At 51.0% G+C, this 18901-nt stretch overlaps 1 protein-coding gene across 2 annotated transcripts in view; it reads left to right on the plus strand.

Annotated features, from left to right (window-relative positions):
* The window catches only part of LOC138358937 (exportin-7-like), a 34450-nt gene that overhangs the window by 12503 nt on the left and 3046 nt on the right, over positions 1–18901 (plus strand). The window contains exons 2-3 of one of the 2 annotated variants that reach the window (XR_011225678.1): positions 2085–2275; positions 2380–3241. Coding sequence is in view for 1 of the 2 variants with exons in the window: in XM_069317430.1 (XP_069173531.1) it covers positions 2085–2275 (191 nt within the window). In the remaining variant the exon portion in view is untranslated. Of the gene's footprint in view, positions 1–2084; positions 2276–2379; positions 3242–18901 lie in introns of those variants that run through there. The other variant, XM_069317430.1, reaches the window with a different exon arrangement.

The raw sequence follows: 18901 nt of genomic DNA on the forward strand, positions 1-18901 counted from the left end.
TCGCATCGGGACTGCCATCTCTGATCTCCTGGCGAGCTCGCAGGCATTGGGATGTTTTTCTGTACGGCGGACGTTCCATCTCCTCTTTTGCCGGCTTGGGTTTTTCGGCTCTGCTGGCTCCGTGGTCGCACCTGAGATCTTCCCGCGGCTCCGCCTCTTCCTAGGCTCGATTAGCCCATGGCGGGGCTGGTTCGGTACTGCCTCATGTCTCTCGCCTTCTGTTGGTGGTCGGGTGGCTTCGTTGATGGTGTCCCACCTGCGTGCTTCTTCTTGGTCGCAGTGTGGTTTTTTTTGGCGGTCATTCCTTATCCTTTTGTCCATCCTCTGGTAGCTGCATTTGTTGGCGTGGTCTTGTCCTTCTCCTGTGGAGATTTGGGGCCGTCATTTTGCCCCATACTGTCGCCTCATATCGTGCGGTGCTGGCGGAGCCGCTTTGGCTTGCTTTTGGTATTGATGTTTCTTCTGTGCCGTTTGGCAAGCTGTCTCGTGCATTGTTTCACCTCCGGCCGGCTCATGCGCTGCGTGAGCCGTCCTGGTCATTGGACAGAGTGCTCTCTTTTCTTTCTTCTCTTTGGTTTGTTGTGGCCCCTTTGGTTCAGGATTGTTTCTCTGAGGCTCTTTTTCTGTTGGCATTGGCCTCTGGGGGTCAGGTTGGGGAGCTTCGTGTTCTCCGCCGGCTCAGGGGTTTCTGCTCTTTCGGTCTTTGTGTTGGTTTTGTTTGTCTGCAGCCATCTCCTCCTTTTCTGGTGAAGAATGAGACTGCTGCTTTCCGGAGGGGTCCAACACAGGGCTTAGTCGGGCCTGTGTCGTTTTGGGTCGGCGGTTGCAGCCAGTTGTTTTGACTTCAAGTAGTGGAGAGAGCAACGACCACCTCCCGGTAAGTCCCAAAGTTTTTCCCCTATGGGTAGTTAACTCCAGGGAGCCAAAGGGGCTCCTCCCAGAAAACCAGCGTTGAAGGTAATGAGATGCAATTTTCTGCATGAGACCTGGAGGCTCCCTGGCAACCCTCCCTCCCTCCGGTCGGCATTTTTTTGCGTGTTTTGACATCCAGCCTCAGAACTGAAGGGTGGATAGCCGGCGCGAGGGGTCTGGGGCTCCCCCTTCTGGGGAGAGGGGAGCTGCCCAGACAGCGGTGCTGCAACGTGTGACGTCATGATTGTTTGCTCGTTTCTTTTAGGAGAGTTTTATCTACTTGTTTGGCTTTTGGTAGCAATATTTTCACCAGAATTAGGGGTTTGTTTTGGGATGCTAACCTCTCTGGGTGCCTGACTCAGTTGATGGCAGACATAGAAGGCTTCCAACCCCATTGGGGTTTCTATAGGTCATTGCTCCTCGTGCCTCTCTGAGGGGGCCAGGATCTGGCTTGTGGTCCCCGGTAGGCCTAAGAACTCAATACACAAGACTGATGCCAAAGTCTGACAATAGCAATATCAGCCTGGATAGCTCCAGGGAGCCTCCTAGTCTCACCCAGAAAATGGCGTTTCATTACATTCAACGCTGGTTTTTTTCATTTCCAATGAGAAAATAATGCTCTTTCATATTTACCATTGATCATTTTAACACTCATAATGGTGATTGAGTCTTGAACAGTACATTAGTTAATTATTCTTGGTGGATTTTAGATGTGCCTCATAAAATTATATTATCATATATATCACCATGAAAATGTGTGTGTCTGCCAAGGCAAAACTACTGTTAAAAGGGCAAATGTTGGTGTGAACTTTTCACAATATTGAAACTATTCTTTCTGCTCAACTATAATAAGTGAGTTATAATAATATGTTTTTGGTGTGCGTTTATATAATTGTATATACAATAATGTGTGTATTTTTCAAATGTTTTAAATATAGATAGGTTATTGTTGAACAATTTTAATAGTTGAATGATGAAAAATTAATAATGTGCATTGTAGTGCTACCAAAGTTCATATAGGTTCTTGAACCTATGTGAATTTATAGGTTCAAGGTTTGAACTTATAGATTCAAGGTTATAGGTTTGTAATCTTTCCCCTCCCCTCCATGCTTGTCTTAATCCATTCTCTAAGTGCTAATATAATTATTATAGTCTCCTTGACTAGCTTGTAGATACCCAAAATATACTGGTATTCTCGTGAAAGGGGTGGAAATTTGGAGTCATGACCCTCAGGTCACCACGCCCATTCTCAAACTCTATGAAGAGTTGGTTCAGAATAAATCTCAGAGACTTCAGTTTGGTGTCTCATCAACCAGTGGTATCCTGCTTTTCCGAGAGACGAGCAAAGTCATCTGTACCTATGGTAAGCTATCTAACGTATAATGTATGGAATACTTTGTTGCATGTCTTATACAATATATTATTGTGTGTGTGTGTAATTACCTAAGTTTAATTACCTAAGTGTAGTTACAGGATGAGAGCTACGCTCGTGGTGTCCCGTCTTCCCAGCACTCTTTGTCATACAGTATATCGCTTTGAAACTACTGACGGTCTTGGCCTCCACCACCTTCTCACCTAACTTGTTCCAACCGTCTACCACTGTTTGCGAAAGTAAATTTTCTTATACAGTGGTACCTCGCATAATGATGCCCAAAAGACGAACATTTTGGGTAACGAATGGCCCGATCGGCGTCAAATCGTCTTGTATGGGAACGCTGGTTTGAGTAACGTCAACACCACATGGTGGGGTCGCGCTGCTTCTTGCACATTCTTAGACGCCTCCGACGATGCACATAAATTATGTTGTTCTTGTTTAAAGATGCTAATGATGCTGGGATATAAAGGGGTGACTGCTGAGATGTTGCAAAGTATTGATGTTTTTGTAGAAAAAAAGAAATGAAATTTCTGATATATAACAAATGTCAAAAAGGTTCGTTCGGTGTTTGGCAGGTAGGCTGCTCCATTATAACAATCTTTCTTTGTTTCAAATGTGTTCCATTTGTTTTGTATTTGTCATTTATGTCTCAATAATGGAGCAGCCTACCTTACATACACTCAACAAACCATTAGGATATTTTCCTTTCTTCAAATGTGTTCGATATTTATTTTTCATTTGTCTTATAGCAAAAGGTTTGTTCACTGGTCGGCAGGTAGGCTGCTTCATGTTTCTTACATAAAAAAAAATTAAAGAATTTTGAAAACAAGAATAAATGTCAAAATGGTTTGTTCGGTGGTAGGCTGCTTCATGTTTCTTAACCTTTAACTGCTCAGCCTATAAATATGACACCCCCACCCCCAGTGCACAGGAAATAAATTCTCTTGAAAAAATTCTTATGTTTTTAAAGTGTCAAAAACCCCAGTATGGGTATATCAAAAAAATTTCGAACTTGTACTTACTTTGGCTGCTATGCGGTCCGTAAGTTGGCGCGTGACGTCATCATTCCCCGTTCACCCGTGCAGTAAGCTCCCAGGGCCGGTGGGCGCTCGGGGCGGGGCGCGAGTTGCCGCGAATATATTTTTGTTCATTTTTTGCGCACAGTTACAAATACATTGTTTTTACGTGCTAATCCTATGTATAATGAACACGTACACTATATTATGGCAGTAATACATCCGTACTGTCTAAGGACACTGTGTTACGTGCATGACACTTGTGTACACATATGTATCACATATTTACCATGTATCATGCTAATTTATTTATATATACATTCTATTTACAGACTATACACTGTCACACTATATACATTCACCATCAACACAGTCAGAACACCGCGAGTGTGAGCAGCCACACTCAGCCAGCCCTCCCTCACTCCTCCAACATCTTACTTGCCAACATTCCTCCTCCCACCATACTGTTATTGTATTTATTACATGATTTACACATGTTATATATACCTATCTACATGTTTTATTTACCAGAACTATGCAAGTAAGCCGGTATTGTGTCCAAGCAGTACAATGGCCACCATACACTGCATGACAAATCACACAGCAGACAGCAGACGACGCTACGATTACGACGTCACGTCCCTCACCAAAATAGCTCCTCACAACATACTCCTGGTGCTATTATTACACTATTCACACACACTGTATATACCCATGTACATGTGTGTTCCCCATAGCGAACCAGGAAGCTAGTACGGTGAGCAAAACAAGAGTGGCTGCCACACAGTGAGGCTACCTCAATTCTCTCCCTTCCTCCCTCCCTTACCAAAATTCCTCCTTCCTACGCACAATGCTCATTATAACCACAATCCCCTGTGTAAATGAATAATTGACCACAAGTTTATTTTGAAAAGGAACCTAAAAAGTCGTTTGAAGGTTCCTAGATGGACGAAATAATGCTGTGGTGCTGTGGCTAGCGCTGTGAACATCGTGAACAGCATTGAATCACTGATATTTGAACACTGTACCCAGTCATTATCACACTCGGGCTCTTCTATAATACTATCATGGCTAAATAAAACAGATTATATATATATTTTGACAATATTAGGCGATGCTGTGGTCACACACTGAACAGCAGTGCTGTGCGCTCATGCTGCGAGCACCAGCCTTGGTTGCTCACTCACTACTGAGGCTCTGACACCCGGCAATGTGGACCATGATTTTTTTTTAAGATGACGTCTGTTTACAAGAGCCTTGAGAAGCTGATGTGAACCCCATGTAGCCGGGGAGTTTTGAATGGAACGTGAAAAATAAAAACATCCGGAGGCGCGTTGCGCACCCGAAGCCTGGGCCAGCAGGTGCCTTGCGCAGTTAAAGGGTTAAATAAAAAAAAACGAAAAATAAAAGAACTTGAAACAATTTGAAAAATGAACAAATGCCATAAAGGTTCGTTCAGTGTTTGTCGGGTAGGCTGCTCCATATTGAGAAGTGACAAATACAAAACAAATGGAACACATTTGAAACAAAGAAAAATTGTCATAATGGAGCAGCCTACCCGACAAACACTGAACGAAGCTTTTGCTATAACAAATAAGAAAGTAGGGCTGCTGGCTGGGTTAGTAGTGCGTGAGCAACCATTTGTGGCACACGTGCCTCTGGCTCCCAAACACATGTCCGACACCGTGTTGAAAGATTGCGCTCAGTCGGTGAAATTCAGACTTTATTGTTTGAAGAACATAAGGGTCATAATATTGGTGAAGTTAGATGCAATAAGGACTTAACACAATGGTCGGATGCAAGTGATACAGCACCTATGAGATTGATACAGCGAGCGTATCCAGTTGTAGCTCTGAGCCCCACCCTTGCCATCTCCAATTTATATAGATGATACATAGATGAATCGTTTTCTGCGTTCCAGTGATGATGCATCTGATACAAGTAGCATAGATGAACAGTGTTAGCGGCTTCCATGGTGGTGTTTTCTATAAATATTTTCAAGAATACCTGAATCTCTTCCTGACTGACGGACACTCTTTGAGGCTGGCTGAATCTCTTCCTGTGTGGGACCTTACAAAGCGATCTTTTCAAGACTACCTTACAAATTGAGCTTTTCCTATAATCGTTTCAATACTACCTTATGCTTTACAAGCTTGGCTACATACCACTTACAAGTACTAAAGCCAAGGGTGCACGCGAGTGCGTTATTTGCAAGCACACAGAACGATGAAACAGGAAGCAAAAATCTATCTGTAGCTGGTGCAAGGAGAGCAAAGTCGTACTGTGTACCATGGACTATTTCGTTGATTATTATGCACCTCCAAAGTACTGAGTGTGTAATACAGTGTGTTACTGTGTAAATAGTATGTGAAACTGTACATTTTGTAATTGTAGTGAATTTTTACCACGTAATATTGTGACAATAAACATTTATTGTGGACACATTACTGACACATGTATCACAGTTCCATGGAAAATTATGAACATTCTACTTTATACAAATTGTAAAGGTCATAAATATGCATCATATACGATAAAAGAAACAAATAAAACCGCATTGGAAATACAAAGAAAAAAATATTTGAAAATATATTTGTGGCAACACGCGGTGCTTGAATGGCCTGAGCGACCGTGTCTGGGAGCTTCACACACGGGCGACCAGCCCCTGATGACGTCACAGCACACCTTGTCCACGTCCTCACAGCCAAAGTAAGTAGAATTTGGTAATAATTTTACATGACATGTTCAGGGAAGGTAATTTATCATTTTACAAAGAAAAAAGATTTTTAGGGAACATTTGATGTCAAGCACTGGGGGAATTTCACAATAAGCACAGTGCATCACAGTGGTTACATGGGGACATTCGTTTTGTATGACGTCCGTTTCACATGACGAACATGGAACGGATTAAATTCGTTATTCGAGGTACCACTGTATTTCTTCGGCAGCTGTGTTTAGCTAGTTTAAATCTATGTCCTCTTGTTCTTAAAATTCCAGGTCTCAGGAAATCTTCCCTGTACAGGTTGCTGAGCCTATTGGGTTCTATCATATCTACACTTGAAACTGTGTATGGAGTCAGCCTCCACCACATCACTGCCTAATGCATTCCATTTGTCAACCACTCTGACACTAAAAAAGTTCTTTCTAATATCTCTGTGGCTTATTTGGGCACTCAGTTTCCACCTGTGTCCCCTAGTGCGTGTGCCCCTTGTGTTAAATAGCCCTGTCGATTTCCTTGAGAATCTTGAATGTGGTGATCATGTCCCCCCCTAACTCTTCTGTCTTCCAACGAAGTGAGGCTTAATTCCCATAGTCTCTCCTCGTAGCTCATACCTCTCAGCTCGGGTACTAGTCTGGTGGCAAACCTTTGAACCTTTTCCAGTTTAGTCTTATGCTTGACTAGATATGGACTTCATGCTGGAGCTGCATACTCCAGGATTGGTCTGACATATGTGGTATATAATGTTCTGAAAGATTCCTTACACAAGTTTCTAAAGGCCATTCTTATGTTAGGCAACCTGGCATATGCTGCTGATGTTATCCTCTTGATATGAGCTTCAGGGGACAGGTCTGGTGTGATATCAACCCAAGGTCTTTCTCTCTCTCTCTCTGACTCTTGAAGTATTTCATCTCCCAAATGATACCTTGTATCTGGTCTCCTCCTTCCTACCCCTATCTTCATTACATTACATTTGCTTGGGTTAAACTCTAACAACCATTTGTTTGATCATTCCTGCAGATTGGTCAGGTCTTCTTGAAGCCTCAAGCTGTCCTCCTCTTGTCTTAATCCGTCTCATAATTTTGGTGTCGTCAGCAAACATTGAGAGGAATGAGTCTATACCCTCTGGGAGATCATTTACGTATATTAGAAACAGGATAGGTCCGAGTACAGAGCCCTGTGGGACTCCACTGGTGACTTCATGCCAATCTGAGGTCTCACCCCCACTGTAACTCTCTGCTTCCTATTGCTTAGGTACTCCCTTATCCACTGGAGCGCCCTACCAGTTACTCCTTCCTGTTTCTCCAGCATATGCATCAGCCTTTTATGGGGTACTGTGTCAAAGGCTTTCCAACAGTCCAAAAAAATGCAGTCCGCCCATCCTTCTCTTTCTTGCTTAATCTTTGTCACCTGATCGTAGACTATTAAGCCTGTAAGGCAAGATTTACCCTCCCTGAACCCTTGTTGGTGGGTTATCACGAAGTTGCTTCTCTCCAGATGTGTTACTAGGTTTTTTCTCACAATCTTCTCCATCACCTTGCATGGTATACAAGTTAAGGACACTGGCAATATATAATGCCCAATATACATATAGCATATACGTATATACTGTCTGATATACGTATAGCAACTGGTTCTGTTCCCCTGGAGACATTGTGCTTCTGTGGGTTTTTTTTGTTTTGTTTTGTTTTGCCTGGTGTGGGGTCAGCCTGGTGTGGCTGTAGGAATACTTGTATGATTTTGGAGGCCCTCCGCCAGGTCCCCGTGATTGCACGCATTACAGGAGTTCAACTTTTAGTTTGTTTGCTTGTTAGCTTTAGGATAACTGGTTAGCAGTACCTTGCCTGGGCTGGCTGCAACCTGCGACCCAAAGGTTGCGACCCTTTTCCTTCTTCCCACAGAAAACCAGCGTTCCAGGGCTCGGGTCTCCCAGGTCGTCTATAAGGTTATTAAGTCTAGCCAGCCTGTGGTTTATTCTCGTGCCCATGACGTTAGGAAGTTTGCTGCATTGGCTGCCGTGTTTGGCAACATGTCCTGGACTGATATTGAGGCGTGGGGATTTTGGAGGTCGAACAGGGTCCTGACTGCCCGTTATTTGGTAAATGTTCCTGCTCCTGGTTGTTCCTGTGTTGCTTTGGACTGCAGGGTTATCTTGAGATGATTTCAGGGCTTAGCATTCCTGCGGCCTGGTCCTCGACTAGGCTTCCTTTTTTGTTACACACCCCTCAAGAAGCAGTTCGTAGCAGCTGTCTAACTCCCAGGTACCTATTTACTGCTAGGTAACAGGGGCATCAGGGTGGAATAATTTTTTGCCCATTTGATTCTGCCTGCATTGGGGATCGAACCCGGAACCTCAGGACTACGAATCTGATGTGCTGTCCACTTAGCTGTCAGGTGCCCTTGGTGCAGCCAGTTGTCTCGACTTCATGTTGAGGAGTGTGTGGTGGCTTCTGTGGGTTGCCTCCTTGGTAATTCCCTCTTTTTTCCTTTGGGTATGTAGCTCCAGAGTGCTGTAGGGGCTTCCCACAGAAAACCAGTGTTGAATGTAATGAAACTCCATTTTTTGGGTGAGCCCCAGAGGCTCCCTGGCAACCCTCCTTCCCTCCGGTCGGAGATTTTTCGTGTGTTTCGATGCTTAGCTTCCAAACTGGAGTGCTAGGTAGCTGGCGCGGGGAGAGAGAGCTGTACGGATGAGCGGCGCTGCAGTATTGTATGATGTGTGCTTGTTTCTTTAGGTTCTGGGGAGTTCTGCCTCTCATTTCTGTTTTTGTTGTAATTTTCTCACCATGTTGGGTTGGTTTTGTTGTGCCTACCTTTCTGAGTTCCTAACCCTGGTCAATGGCAGATAAGGAAACACCAACCACAGAGGGGTTTTCCAGGTCATTGCTCCCTGAAACATCTCTGATGGGACCAGGTTTTGGCTCGTGATCCCCAGTAGGCTGACCCCCATTGGCTAATGCCCATGTCTAATATATCACACATTAGCCCGATAGCCAGGGAGCCTCTAGGACGCACTCAGAAAATGACGTTTCATTACATTCAATACTTTTTCTGGGGGAGCCCCGTCGGCTCCCCGGTGCTATCCAGGCTGAATGGATATGTACAACTTTCTGGCATCAGTCAAAGTGCTAGAAGTTCTTGCCTACCGGGGACCACGAGCCAGACCTGGCCCCCTCAGAGAGGCATGAGGAGCAATGGCCTATAGAAACCCCCTTGTGATTGGGAGCATTCTATGTCTGCCATCGACCGGACAGGCACCCAGAAAGGTAGGCGCCCCAAAACAAACCCCTATTCTGGTGAAATTATTGCTACCGAAAGCCGAACGAGTGGACAGAACTCCCCAAACAAAATTATCAAACTAGCATGACGTCATCACGTCGCCGCGCCACCGTCTGCGCAACCCCCCCCCCCCTCCTCCCCGAGAGGGGGAAGGGGGAGCCCCAGACCCTCCACCAGCGATCCAACTGGCAGTTCTTGGCTGATGGAATTGCTGGCTGGTCTAGTGCCTCTGGCTCCAGTTTTTGTTTCAGTTCTGTGCCTTGTGGTGTGGACTGTCTCTACCGGTGGGGTGTGAGCCAGGAGTAAGATTCCACAGTACTCGGCTGCATGTGCCTAGGGCTATCTTCCCTAGGTGCCCTGTAAGTACTGCCCTTGGGGCCACCTTCCACAAGTCTGCCTTGTGGAAGGGTTCTGGGTTCTGTCTCCGCTGTGTCCTTTACTGCTCGGTTCTGGGCCGCTCTTGGAGTCGGCTGGGGTTTTGTTGCCCTGGTTTGTCTCTGGGTAGGTGGTAGTTTTCGTCACTGGTAGGAGCGCGGGGTACTGTACAGCTAATTTCACCATTAACAGCGGCCGGCTCTGTTGCGCCTGGGTACGTTGTCCTCTTGCGGGGTTTTTCTTTTGTTTTTGCCTGGTGGGGGTCTGCTTTTACTATGGTCCCCCTTTCCTGTTCTAGATGAATTTCTTTCGAATTCTTCTGTTGGCGGTACTCCCCGCTTGGCCCCCGTGAGTGGACACGTCCTGGGGGTTCAGCTTTAGCAGTTTGTTGGTAGATTTGGGCGCCGGTTCACGGTACCCTGCCTGGGCTTCCCTTAGCGTGTACCCAAGGCTAAGGGCCCTGGGAAACCCCACGGGGGCTCCGTGGTCCCCTAGATGTGTCCCCGGAGTCCCCCTCGCATCCTGCGAGTTTGAAGGTTGATCTGTCCCCTTGTCTCCGGGTGACACTCACCTGTTGTGCCTCCGCCATGCTGCCTTTTGGGTCTTGTTCTTGTGACCCGGAGTCGTCCGATGTTTGTTGTCGGTACGCTCTCCTTCACCCAGGCCACTGATCTTGATAATCGGGTGCAGGCGGCTGCGGCGTTGCTTGCTGGGTGTGTGTTGCTGCAACGCTCTTGGTTTGCGGCCCCGGATGCCCCGAGGCTGCCCCGTTTTGGTGGTTGGGGTCTGGACTTGGGGGTGGGGGTCGCTTCGGCTTTGGCTCCTTCCGCTTCTTGTTCCTCCCCTTCTGTTCTACTCACTTCCTCCCTTGCTTCCTGCTCCGAACCTTAGGAGGGTTTCGGGGTTGGGGTGGGGTCTGGTTGGGTTGAGACTCTGGCGGTCTCGGGGGTTTTCCTCTTCCGGGGTGGCGGCGGAGGCATTCGAGTCGGTTCCTCCAGCCGTGCCGTATGGGTCTGACCAGTGGGCTTCCTTCATTAGTGTTTGCACGGCTGCCCCGACTTTTCCTTGTTAAGCTGGGGCTTTGGGGGTGCGGCTCGGCCCTGGGTCATGCCGTAGAGGTTCCGGGGTTAGGGAGGGGTTACCTGAGGGGCCTCGGCCCCGTTTGCCCCTCTTGGGTTCTTGTACCTTTGGTGTGGGGCTGGCAGTTCCTCAGAGTGGGGTTGTTCCTTCCCTGTGTTCCTGTTGTTTCAGGTATACCCCTCCCTGGGTTCGTTTCCGTGTTCCTTCGGGTTCGTCGGTCCCGTCGTTCATGGGGGTGTGTTTCACCCCATTTTCCTTACCCTTTTCGCACTTATGTCGTGATGCTGTTCACGAAAAAAAAAATAAAGTGTTCAGGTAAGGTACATCCATACAAGGTGTGTAACAAACATTGATGGATTTCTATCTTGGCCTAGTACGCAGGGCCTCAACCGTTTCGTATCATTGTATCTGCAAGTTCCTTGGTCAGGGGTGCTTGTCAGGGTTCTAAATAAATGATAAATATAAATGTTTATTTAGGTAAGGTACGTACGTCCAAGAGATTTTACAAAGAATGATGGATTTATAGATAGGGCTAGTACATACATTGCCTATAGCCACTATTATGCAAAGTGTTTCGGGCATTCGTTTCGGGCAAAGCGTTCTCGTTGGTTCACGAGTCTCTTCGCACCTTTCAATATTATTGGAACGTCTGTTGATTTTCGATGTGGTTTCCATCGGGTCTTTTGTCGGCCTTGTTGGTTCCCTTCCACATCTGTTTTCTTTTGCTTCGTTTTCGCGTCGTCTCTACTTCCAGTTTCGGCGTTCTTTGTCTTCGTTCCGCACACCTTCCTGGTGTTTGTACGATGTCTGTACGTTGTGTGTACGATTTGTGTGTCCGCCTGGTGTACGAGCCACGCCTCCCTGTGGACGGGTGGTGCGTTTCGTACCTCGTGTGCTGGGGCCGCGGTGTGCGTTTTGTTTACGGGTGGTATGCTCGTGTGTTCGCGCCGTTTCTCGTGGTTTTCTACGGCTTCTTGCTCGTTTCTCCCTCCGGTCGTGGCCCTCTGGATGCTGAGGGTGTTTTGAATTTGTCGGGGGATGTCACTTTGTTCTCCCTTTGTCCTGCTTCGTCTTCTGCAGGGCGCGCACCTCTGGCCGTATTCTCCTTCGACCTCGCATTTTATTCAGGTAAGGGTACATACTATGCCTACTGCCTCGAGTATGCATGGCTTTCGGGCACGCCTTTAGCGCTGCTCCTGGTGTGTTACTTGGCTCGCCTGTGTTGTGGCACGGTTGTGTGTCTGCTCTGCAGGTGAGGTTGTCTTGTCTGGCGCTTCTGTCGGCCTAGTGCTGGTTCTCACTTTTGGTGGGGTGCTTGCCTAGTAGTGCTTGCGGGGGTTGAGCTCTGGCTCTTGGGCCCCGCCTCTCCTGTCAGTTGACGGTTGCGCAGTTTCCTGAGCCTTCTGGGCTCTGTCTTCTTGTTTGCTCCTGTGGGTGGTGTCTGCCTCCTCCACATGGCATTTTGGTGCTTTTGGCTTCCTTTCCCTCTGCCATTACTCGGGTTCTTTTTAGTGTCTGTGGCTCCTTTGGGTGCTCACTACCTCCGGTGTCCCTTGTGCTTACCTGCATTTGGACATAAGCACAATGGCCCTGTGGAGGGCCTCTTGGCCCGTGCGAGGCAGCTACTAATTTAAATTAAATTTTGCTCCGAGGGGCGAGTTTCTTGGGCTGCGCCACTCATCTTGTGAGTAGACACACCAACATAGCAGCATGTACAACACTCCCCGATAGGAGGAATACCTGCTGGGTTGTTCATCCTGTCACTTGTACCCAGACACAGCTGGGATTTGCGTAACTGTCTCCAGTGAACAGCTCCTCAAACAAGAAGATTATCATACATTCCCACTCACTTACATGTCCAACCCGCCCTTGCACCAATAGTGGGGCCCCACCACCACGTTACGTGGTACTTGGTTCCGCACATCACCGGGCCTGTTACTGTGCCGGTCATTCCTCCGGTCTTTCCTGATTCTGAGCTTATCCCTTTTATGCCCATTGTTTCGTGCCCACAATGTGCCGCACGGGTGGCATGTGCCACTATCCCAGTTTCTATTGTTTCGTGGAGATTGGTCAATAAACACAAACACTAAGGGACTACTTATCTTTTGTTGCATATACAGTAGTTGTGGGTGATCATTGGCGGGCAATGGTGTTGGTTGGGTGCACTGAGTGTCGGTACGGTGTCTCGCATGTCTGTTCTAGACCACACTTGCCGGTAGACTAGTTATTAATCGCTACTCTGCTGGTTATATGCTTGGGCGCCGCCTCAGTTCCCCACAGGTTGGCAAGACTTTTTGTTGGACGTACGGAACGGTTTGAGTTCCGTCGTTGGTACTTTGTGGAGCTTTGCTTCTCTCGTTAGGCTCATGCGTTTTGAGCGAGTATCTTCTTGGGATCCTCTACTCCTTCTGCCACCCTTGTTCACTGTTCCATCCTTGTTTACTCTTCCCCGCTTGGCGGGATTGCGTCGATGGCTCCTGACTGGGGTGTTGGGTGTGGTGTTTGGTCACCTTGCGTGCGTCTTTAGTGCTTTTTGTCCATCTTTTGTTCTTTGTTGTCCTGTGGGGCTCTGCCCCACATTTCGGTGCTTTTGTTTTCGTTGTAGACCCCTGGGTCTTTTCCCTGTCTGGACACTTACCTTGCCTATCTTCGGTGCCTGACTGCACCCTCACATAGCTGAGGGAGAATCTTCTCAAGAACCTCAAGATAACCCTGCTGTCCGTAAGGTCCCTCAGGTATGTACGCGCTCCTCTACACATTTTGTGGTTGGTCGTGTGCATTACTTCCCGGCCGCTCCTTGAGCCGTATTCGTGGTTTTCCTTACCTAATGCAGTTTTCCTCCCCCATGCTACACTTTCTGGGGGGAGCCCCGTCGGCTCCCCGGAGCTATCCCAGGCTGATATGCTAATGTCAGACTTTGGCATCAGTCATGTGTATGGAGTTCTTAGGCCTACCGGGGACCACGGCCAGAACCGGGCCCCCTCAGAGAGGCAAGGGGAGCAATGGCCTATAGAAGCCCCCGTGTAGTTGGAAGCATTCTATGTCTGCCATCGACCGGAACAGGCACCCAGAAAGGTAAGCGCCCCAAAACAAACCCCTATTCTGGTTAAAATTGCTACCTAAAACCGAACTAGTGGATAGAACTCCCCAACCGAAAACAAGCAAACTAGTGTGACGTCACACACTGCCGCGCCGCTGTCTGCGCAGCTCCCCCTCCCCGGGAGGGGGAAGGGGGAGCCCCAGACCCCCCGCGCCGGCTACCCACACCTCAGTTCTTGAGGCTGATGCTATAGGCGATGGTCGTGTGCTCTGGCTCCGGTGTCGCTACTGCACTGTGCTTTGCGTGTGGTGTTAGTTTTGTGGGTGCGAGAGCCAGGAGTTATCTTCAGTACTCGGCTGCATGCGCCTAGGGCTGCCTTCCCTAGGTGCCCTGTAAGTACTGCCCTTGGGGCTTGGGGCCACCTTCCACAGGCTCCTCGGGGTCTGCCTCTGCTGGTCCGTTTTACCTTTCGGTTTTTCGGCCGCCTGTTGGGCTCTTGGGTGTTCTGTTCTCCCTTGTTACCGGCAGGTAAGAGGCAGTTTGCACTGGTAGGGGCGCAGGGTGCTGCTCAGCTTGTATTTCCCGACATCGCGGCCGGCTCTGTTCCTTGGGGTTCGCTGTCCTCTTGCGGGGTTTTGTTTTTCTTTTTGTTTTTGCCTGGTGGGGGTTCTGTCATTTTATTCAGTTTGTTTTTGCCCTTCCACTGTTCTCCTCGGTGGCGCCCCCTGCTAGGTCCCCGTGAGTGTACACGTCCCTGGGGTTCAGCTTTAGAAGTTTGCTTGGTAGTTTTGGGCGCCGGTTTGCAGCACCCTGCCTGGGACTACCTGAGCGCGAGTCCTCTTAAAGTAAACGCTCAGGACCCTGGGAATCCCCTAGGGGGCGCGTGGGTCCGATGGATGTGACCCCGGAGTCCCCACTCGCTGTGTGCGAGTTTGAGGGTTGCTCGGTCCCCTTGTCTCAGGGTGACCCTCATTGTTTTTGCCTCTGCCACGCTGCCTGTTGGGTCGGTGATACTTTCGACCCTGAGTCCTGTGAGTGTTGCTGCTTGCTTGTGACTCAATTTACCCAATCCTCTGATGATTCTATTCAGGTACGGGCGGCACGTGCGTTGCAGTCTAGGTTTCGTCTGTTGCAACGCGCTCGGTTGGTTGCTTCCCCGGATGCCCCGGGGCTGCCCCGCTTTGCTTTTCGAGACCTGGACTTGGGGGTGGGGGTCGCTTCGATCCTGGTTCAGTCCGCACCTCCTCGTCCTTCCCCTTCTGTTCGTTCTGGTCCCCCGCCCCTGCTTCCGGCCCCGAAGCGTCTGAGGGTTTCGGGGTCGGAGCAGGGGTTACTTGATCTCGAGACTCGGGCAGCTTCGGGGGTTGCCCCTTCCGGGGGGGCGGCAGAGGCATTCGAGTCTTGTCTCCCGGCCGAAGCTTCAGGGTCTGACCAGTGAGCCCCCCTTCCTCCAGCTTTTCCGGCTGCTCCGTCCTTGTCTTGTGGGGTCGGGGCTTGGGGAGAGGACTCGGCCTCGGGTCCTGTGGTGACGGACCTCGAGGCTGGGGAGGGGCTGACTTGGGGGCCTTGGGCCCCGCTGGACCCCGCCTGGGTTTTTCTTCCCACTGAGCGGGGCTTATTGTTACAAGGAGTGGGGTTTTCTTTTCCCCCCTCTGCGTACAAGTTGGATTTGGTGTCGGCCCCTCCCCGGGTTCGGTTCCGTGTTCCCCCGGGTACGTCGGTTCCGTCCTTCCGGAGGTTTTCGGCTTATCGCATCCAACCTGGTGTGGTGCGAGCGGCCTTTGCAGCTTACCTCCTGCGTGACCCGGATTATGCCTCGGAAATGGATCCGTCCACGTTCAGGTTTGGGACTTCGTTCCCTTTCTGGCTCCGTTACGAGGTTCCGGAGTCGTCCTGGCTAGCAGACTGCCCCTTGTTTGGTCTGGATTCCTGGCATTCCTTCTGTCGTTCCCGCACGCTGGAGTGGCGGGAAGCTTCCACAGTGCTTCAGGTTTTCCTGGGGGGTGAACTTGAGTATCTGAATGAGTGCTTGTTTGCCCCTGATCTTCCCCGCGATGTGGGCGTTATTCGGCTCCATGTGCAGGTTCCCTCCCTTTCGGCGGCGCTCGTGGCGGAGGACTTGCGCGGCCGGGGCCTTTTGTGTTCGGCCTTGCGGTTCTTTTCCCTCCTGGAGCTGTCTTCGGATTGGCTCGTGGAGGATGTGGGGACGCTTGGGTCCGTCCCGGGGTCCGGCACCTTGTCCTCGGCTGCGCGTTCGTCGGCTGCCTTGTTGAAGCTGTTCACGCCGATTTTGCGGGATGCGGTTTTCCCTGTTCTATGCTTCCCGTCTCGCGTGTCGGCAGGCGGTGCTGGGTTCCTCCGTGGAATCTGCTTGGGCTCTGGCTCTTAGGCGTTCTTCACCTTTTTGCCCTCTCCTGTTTGGGGAGTCGGCCGTGGCGCAGTTTATTCAGGCTGCGTCGGCGGCTTGTCGTCCGATGTCGGACTTGTTGGTTTTCCGGGGGTCCCAGGGTGGGTCTTCCCGGAAAGGTCGTGCCAGGGCTCGGGGTTCCTCTCGTCGTGGTAGGCCTCTGGTGTCAGGTTTGGGGTCGGCTCCTCCTGCGGACCCTCCCTCATCTGGTCGGCGCGGTGTTCGCGCTGTGCGGGGCTCTGGGTCTCGTAAGGGTCGCCGGCCCTTTCGTGGTTTGCCCCCTTGACAGGGCAATGGGGGGGCGGCTTGCGCTGTTCGCCCGCGCCTGGTCCCACGATTCGTGGGCCTTTCGGGTCGTGTCTCGCGGCCTGCGGTGGCGTTGGGTGGCCCCTCCCCCCTTTGGGGGGTCGGGGCTGGCAGGGCAGGCTTCTTCCCCTGCGCTCTGTCGAGTCGTCTTGGAGTGGGTACGCTTGGGCGTCGTCGAAACGACGTTGTCCCTCAGATGGGTTTCCCGTCTGTTTCCGGTTCCGAAACGGGACTGCGCGGACCTGCGGTTCATTCTGGACTTGTCCCGTCTGAACCCCTGGGTTCATTGCCCCTCCTTTCGGATGACTACGCTGTCTCAGGTTCGGCTCCTCTTGGAGCCGGGAGCTTGGATGGTGTCCCTGGACCTCCGGGACGCTTATTGGCATGTCCCGATTCATCCGCGGTTCAGGGACTGCTTGGTTTTGTAGTGGGGCGTCTGAGTTACCGCTTTCGTTGTCTCCCGTTCGGGTTGAACCTGGCACCTCGCGTGTTCACACGCCTTACACGGGTTGTGGTGGCTCGTTTGCGTCTCCTAGGTGTTCGGGTGTTGGCCTACCTCGACGACTGGCTGGTTTGGGCTCCCAGCCAGTCAGCTTGCTTGCTAGCCAGGGATTTGGTTCTTTCCCAGCTCGCCGCGTTCAGGTTCTTGGTGAACTGGAGGAAGTCCCATCTGGTTCCCTCTCAGGTTCGGACTTGGCTGGGTCTCGTGTGGGACTCTCGCACCGCCTCCTTGTCTCTCCCTCCGGAGTCTCTCCTGCGGCTGCGGTCCCGCCTTCGTCTGTTTCTGGAGGGCCCTCGGGTCACCCGGCGGTTGCTCGAGGGGCTGTGCGGGAGCCTGAACTTCGCGATGGTGGTCTACCCGCCGGGTCGGGTTTGGCTTCGACATCTGTTCTGGTTCCTTCGGGGTTCCCCCTTCCGCCTCTCTCGCGATCGCAGAGTTCGACCCCCGGGGGACTTGCGTCGGTTGCTGCGTCACCGGCTTCCTCTTCGGGTTTTTCGGGGTTCAGTGCCTTGGCGCCTACCCGAGCCCTCGCTCGATGTGTACACGGATGCGTCGTCTCTCGGCTGGGGTTTTGTGACCAGTGCTCACCAGGCCGGCCAGGGGCGTTGGGATCCGTCCTTCCGTCGAGCTCACAGTACGATGCGGGAGTTCGCGGCGGTGTGGTTTGCTCTGGGGAGGATTCGGGTGGCCCGCGGATCGACGATTCGGCTCCATTCGGACTGCTCTCCGGTGGTTCATTGCCTGAACCGCAGGGGTTCGATGCGGTCCTTGTCTCTTTGGGGTTGGTCGCTTCGGGTGACTCGTCTGCTGAGTTCTCGGGGTTTGGCTCTCCTGGCGGTTCACATACGGGGCGTGTCCAACGTCTTGGCCGACGCCCTGTCTCGCTTTGTTCCCCTCTCCACGGAGTGGACGGTCGACGACGAGTCCTTCCGTTGGCTTTGCCAGACGTTCGGGCGCCCCGAAGTGGACCTCTTCGCGTCGGCGTGGTCGCGGCGTCTTCCCGTTTATGCGGCGCCCTTCCCCGATTGCGAGGCCGTCGGGGTCGATGCCTTTCGGCTAGACTGGTCGAGGTGGGGGGTTCCTGTACCTCTTTCCCCCGGTTCGGGTGTTGCTCCAGGTCCTGACTCGCTTAGAGACTTACCGGGGGAGAGTTGTCCTTCTGGCCCCTTGGTGGCCGGCCCAGCCTTGGTTTCAGGCGCTGGTTGCTCGGTGTCCGAACCCGAGGGTTTTCCCGCGGCTCCGCCTCTTTCAGCAGATCGGGCCGGTACGTCATGTAGCTGGTTCGATCTTCTCCTCGAGTCTTCGCGTATGGTTTTTTTGACTCGGGTCTATCATCATCTCTATGGTGATCAGGTGGCCTCCTTGTTGGTGTCCCACCTGAGGGCTTCTTCTCGGCGGCAGTATGAAGTTTCCTGGCGGTCCTTCCGTTTCTTTTTGCGTCTTCGTCGTGTTAGCTCCTTGTCTGTTCGGGTGGTCTTGTCCTTCCTCTCGTGGTTGTTTCAGGACCGTCATCTTATGCCTAACACTGTCGCTTCGTATCGTGCGGCGCTGGCGGAGCCGCTTCAGCTTGCTTTCGGTATCGATGTTACGTCTGCGCCGTTTCGCAAGCTGTCTCGTGCATTGTTTCACCTCCGGCCTGCTCATGCGTCGCCTGAGCCGTCCTGGTCTTTGGACAGAGTGCTCGCTTTCCTTTCATCTCCTCGTTTCGTTGTGGCCCCTTCGGTCCAGGATTGTTTTTCCAAGGCACTTTTCTTGTTGGCTTTGGCCTCTGGGGGTCGGGTAGGGGAGCTTCATGCTCTCCTCCGGCGCAGAGGTTTCTGCTCTTTTGGTCGTGGTGATAGTTTTGTTCGTTTGCAGCCGTCTCCTTTTCTGGCGAAGAATGAGACTGCT

Source organism: Procambarus clarkii, chromosome 1, assembly GCF_040958095.1.
Source record: "Procambarus clarkii isolate CNS0578487 chromosome 1, FALCON_Pclarkii_2.0, whole genome shotgun sequence".
Lineage (NCBI taxonomy): Eukaryota > Metazoa > Arthropoda > Malacostraca > Decapoda > Cambaridae > Procambarus > Procambarus clarkii.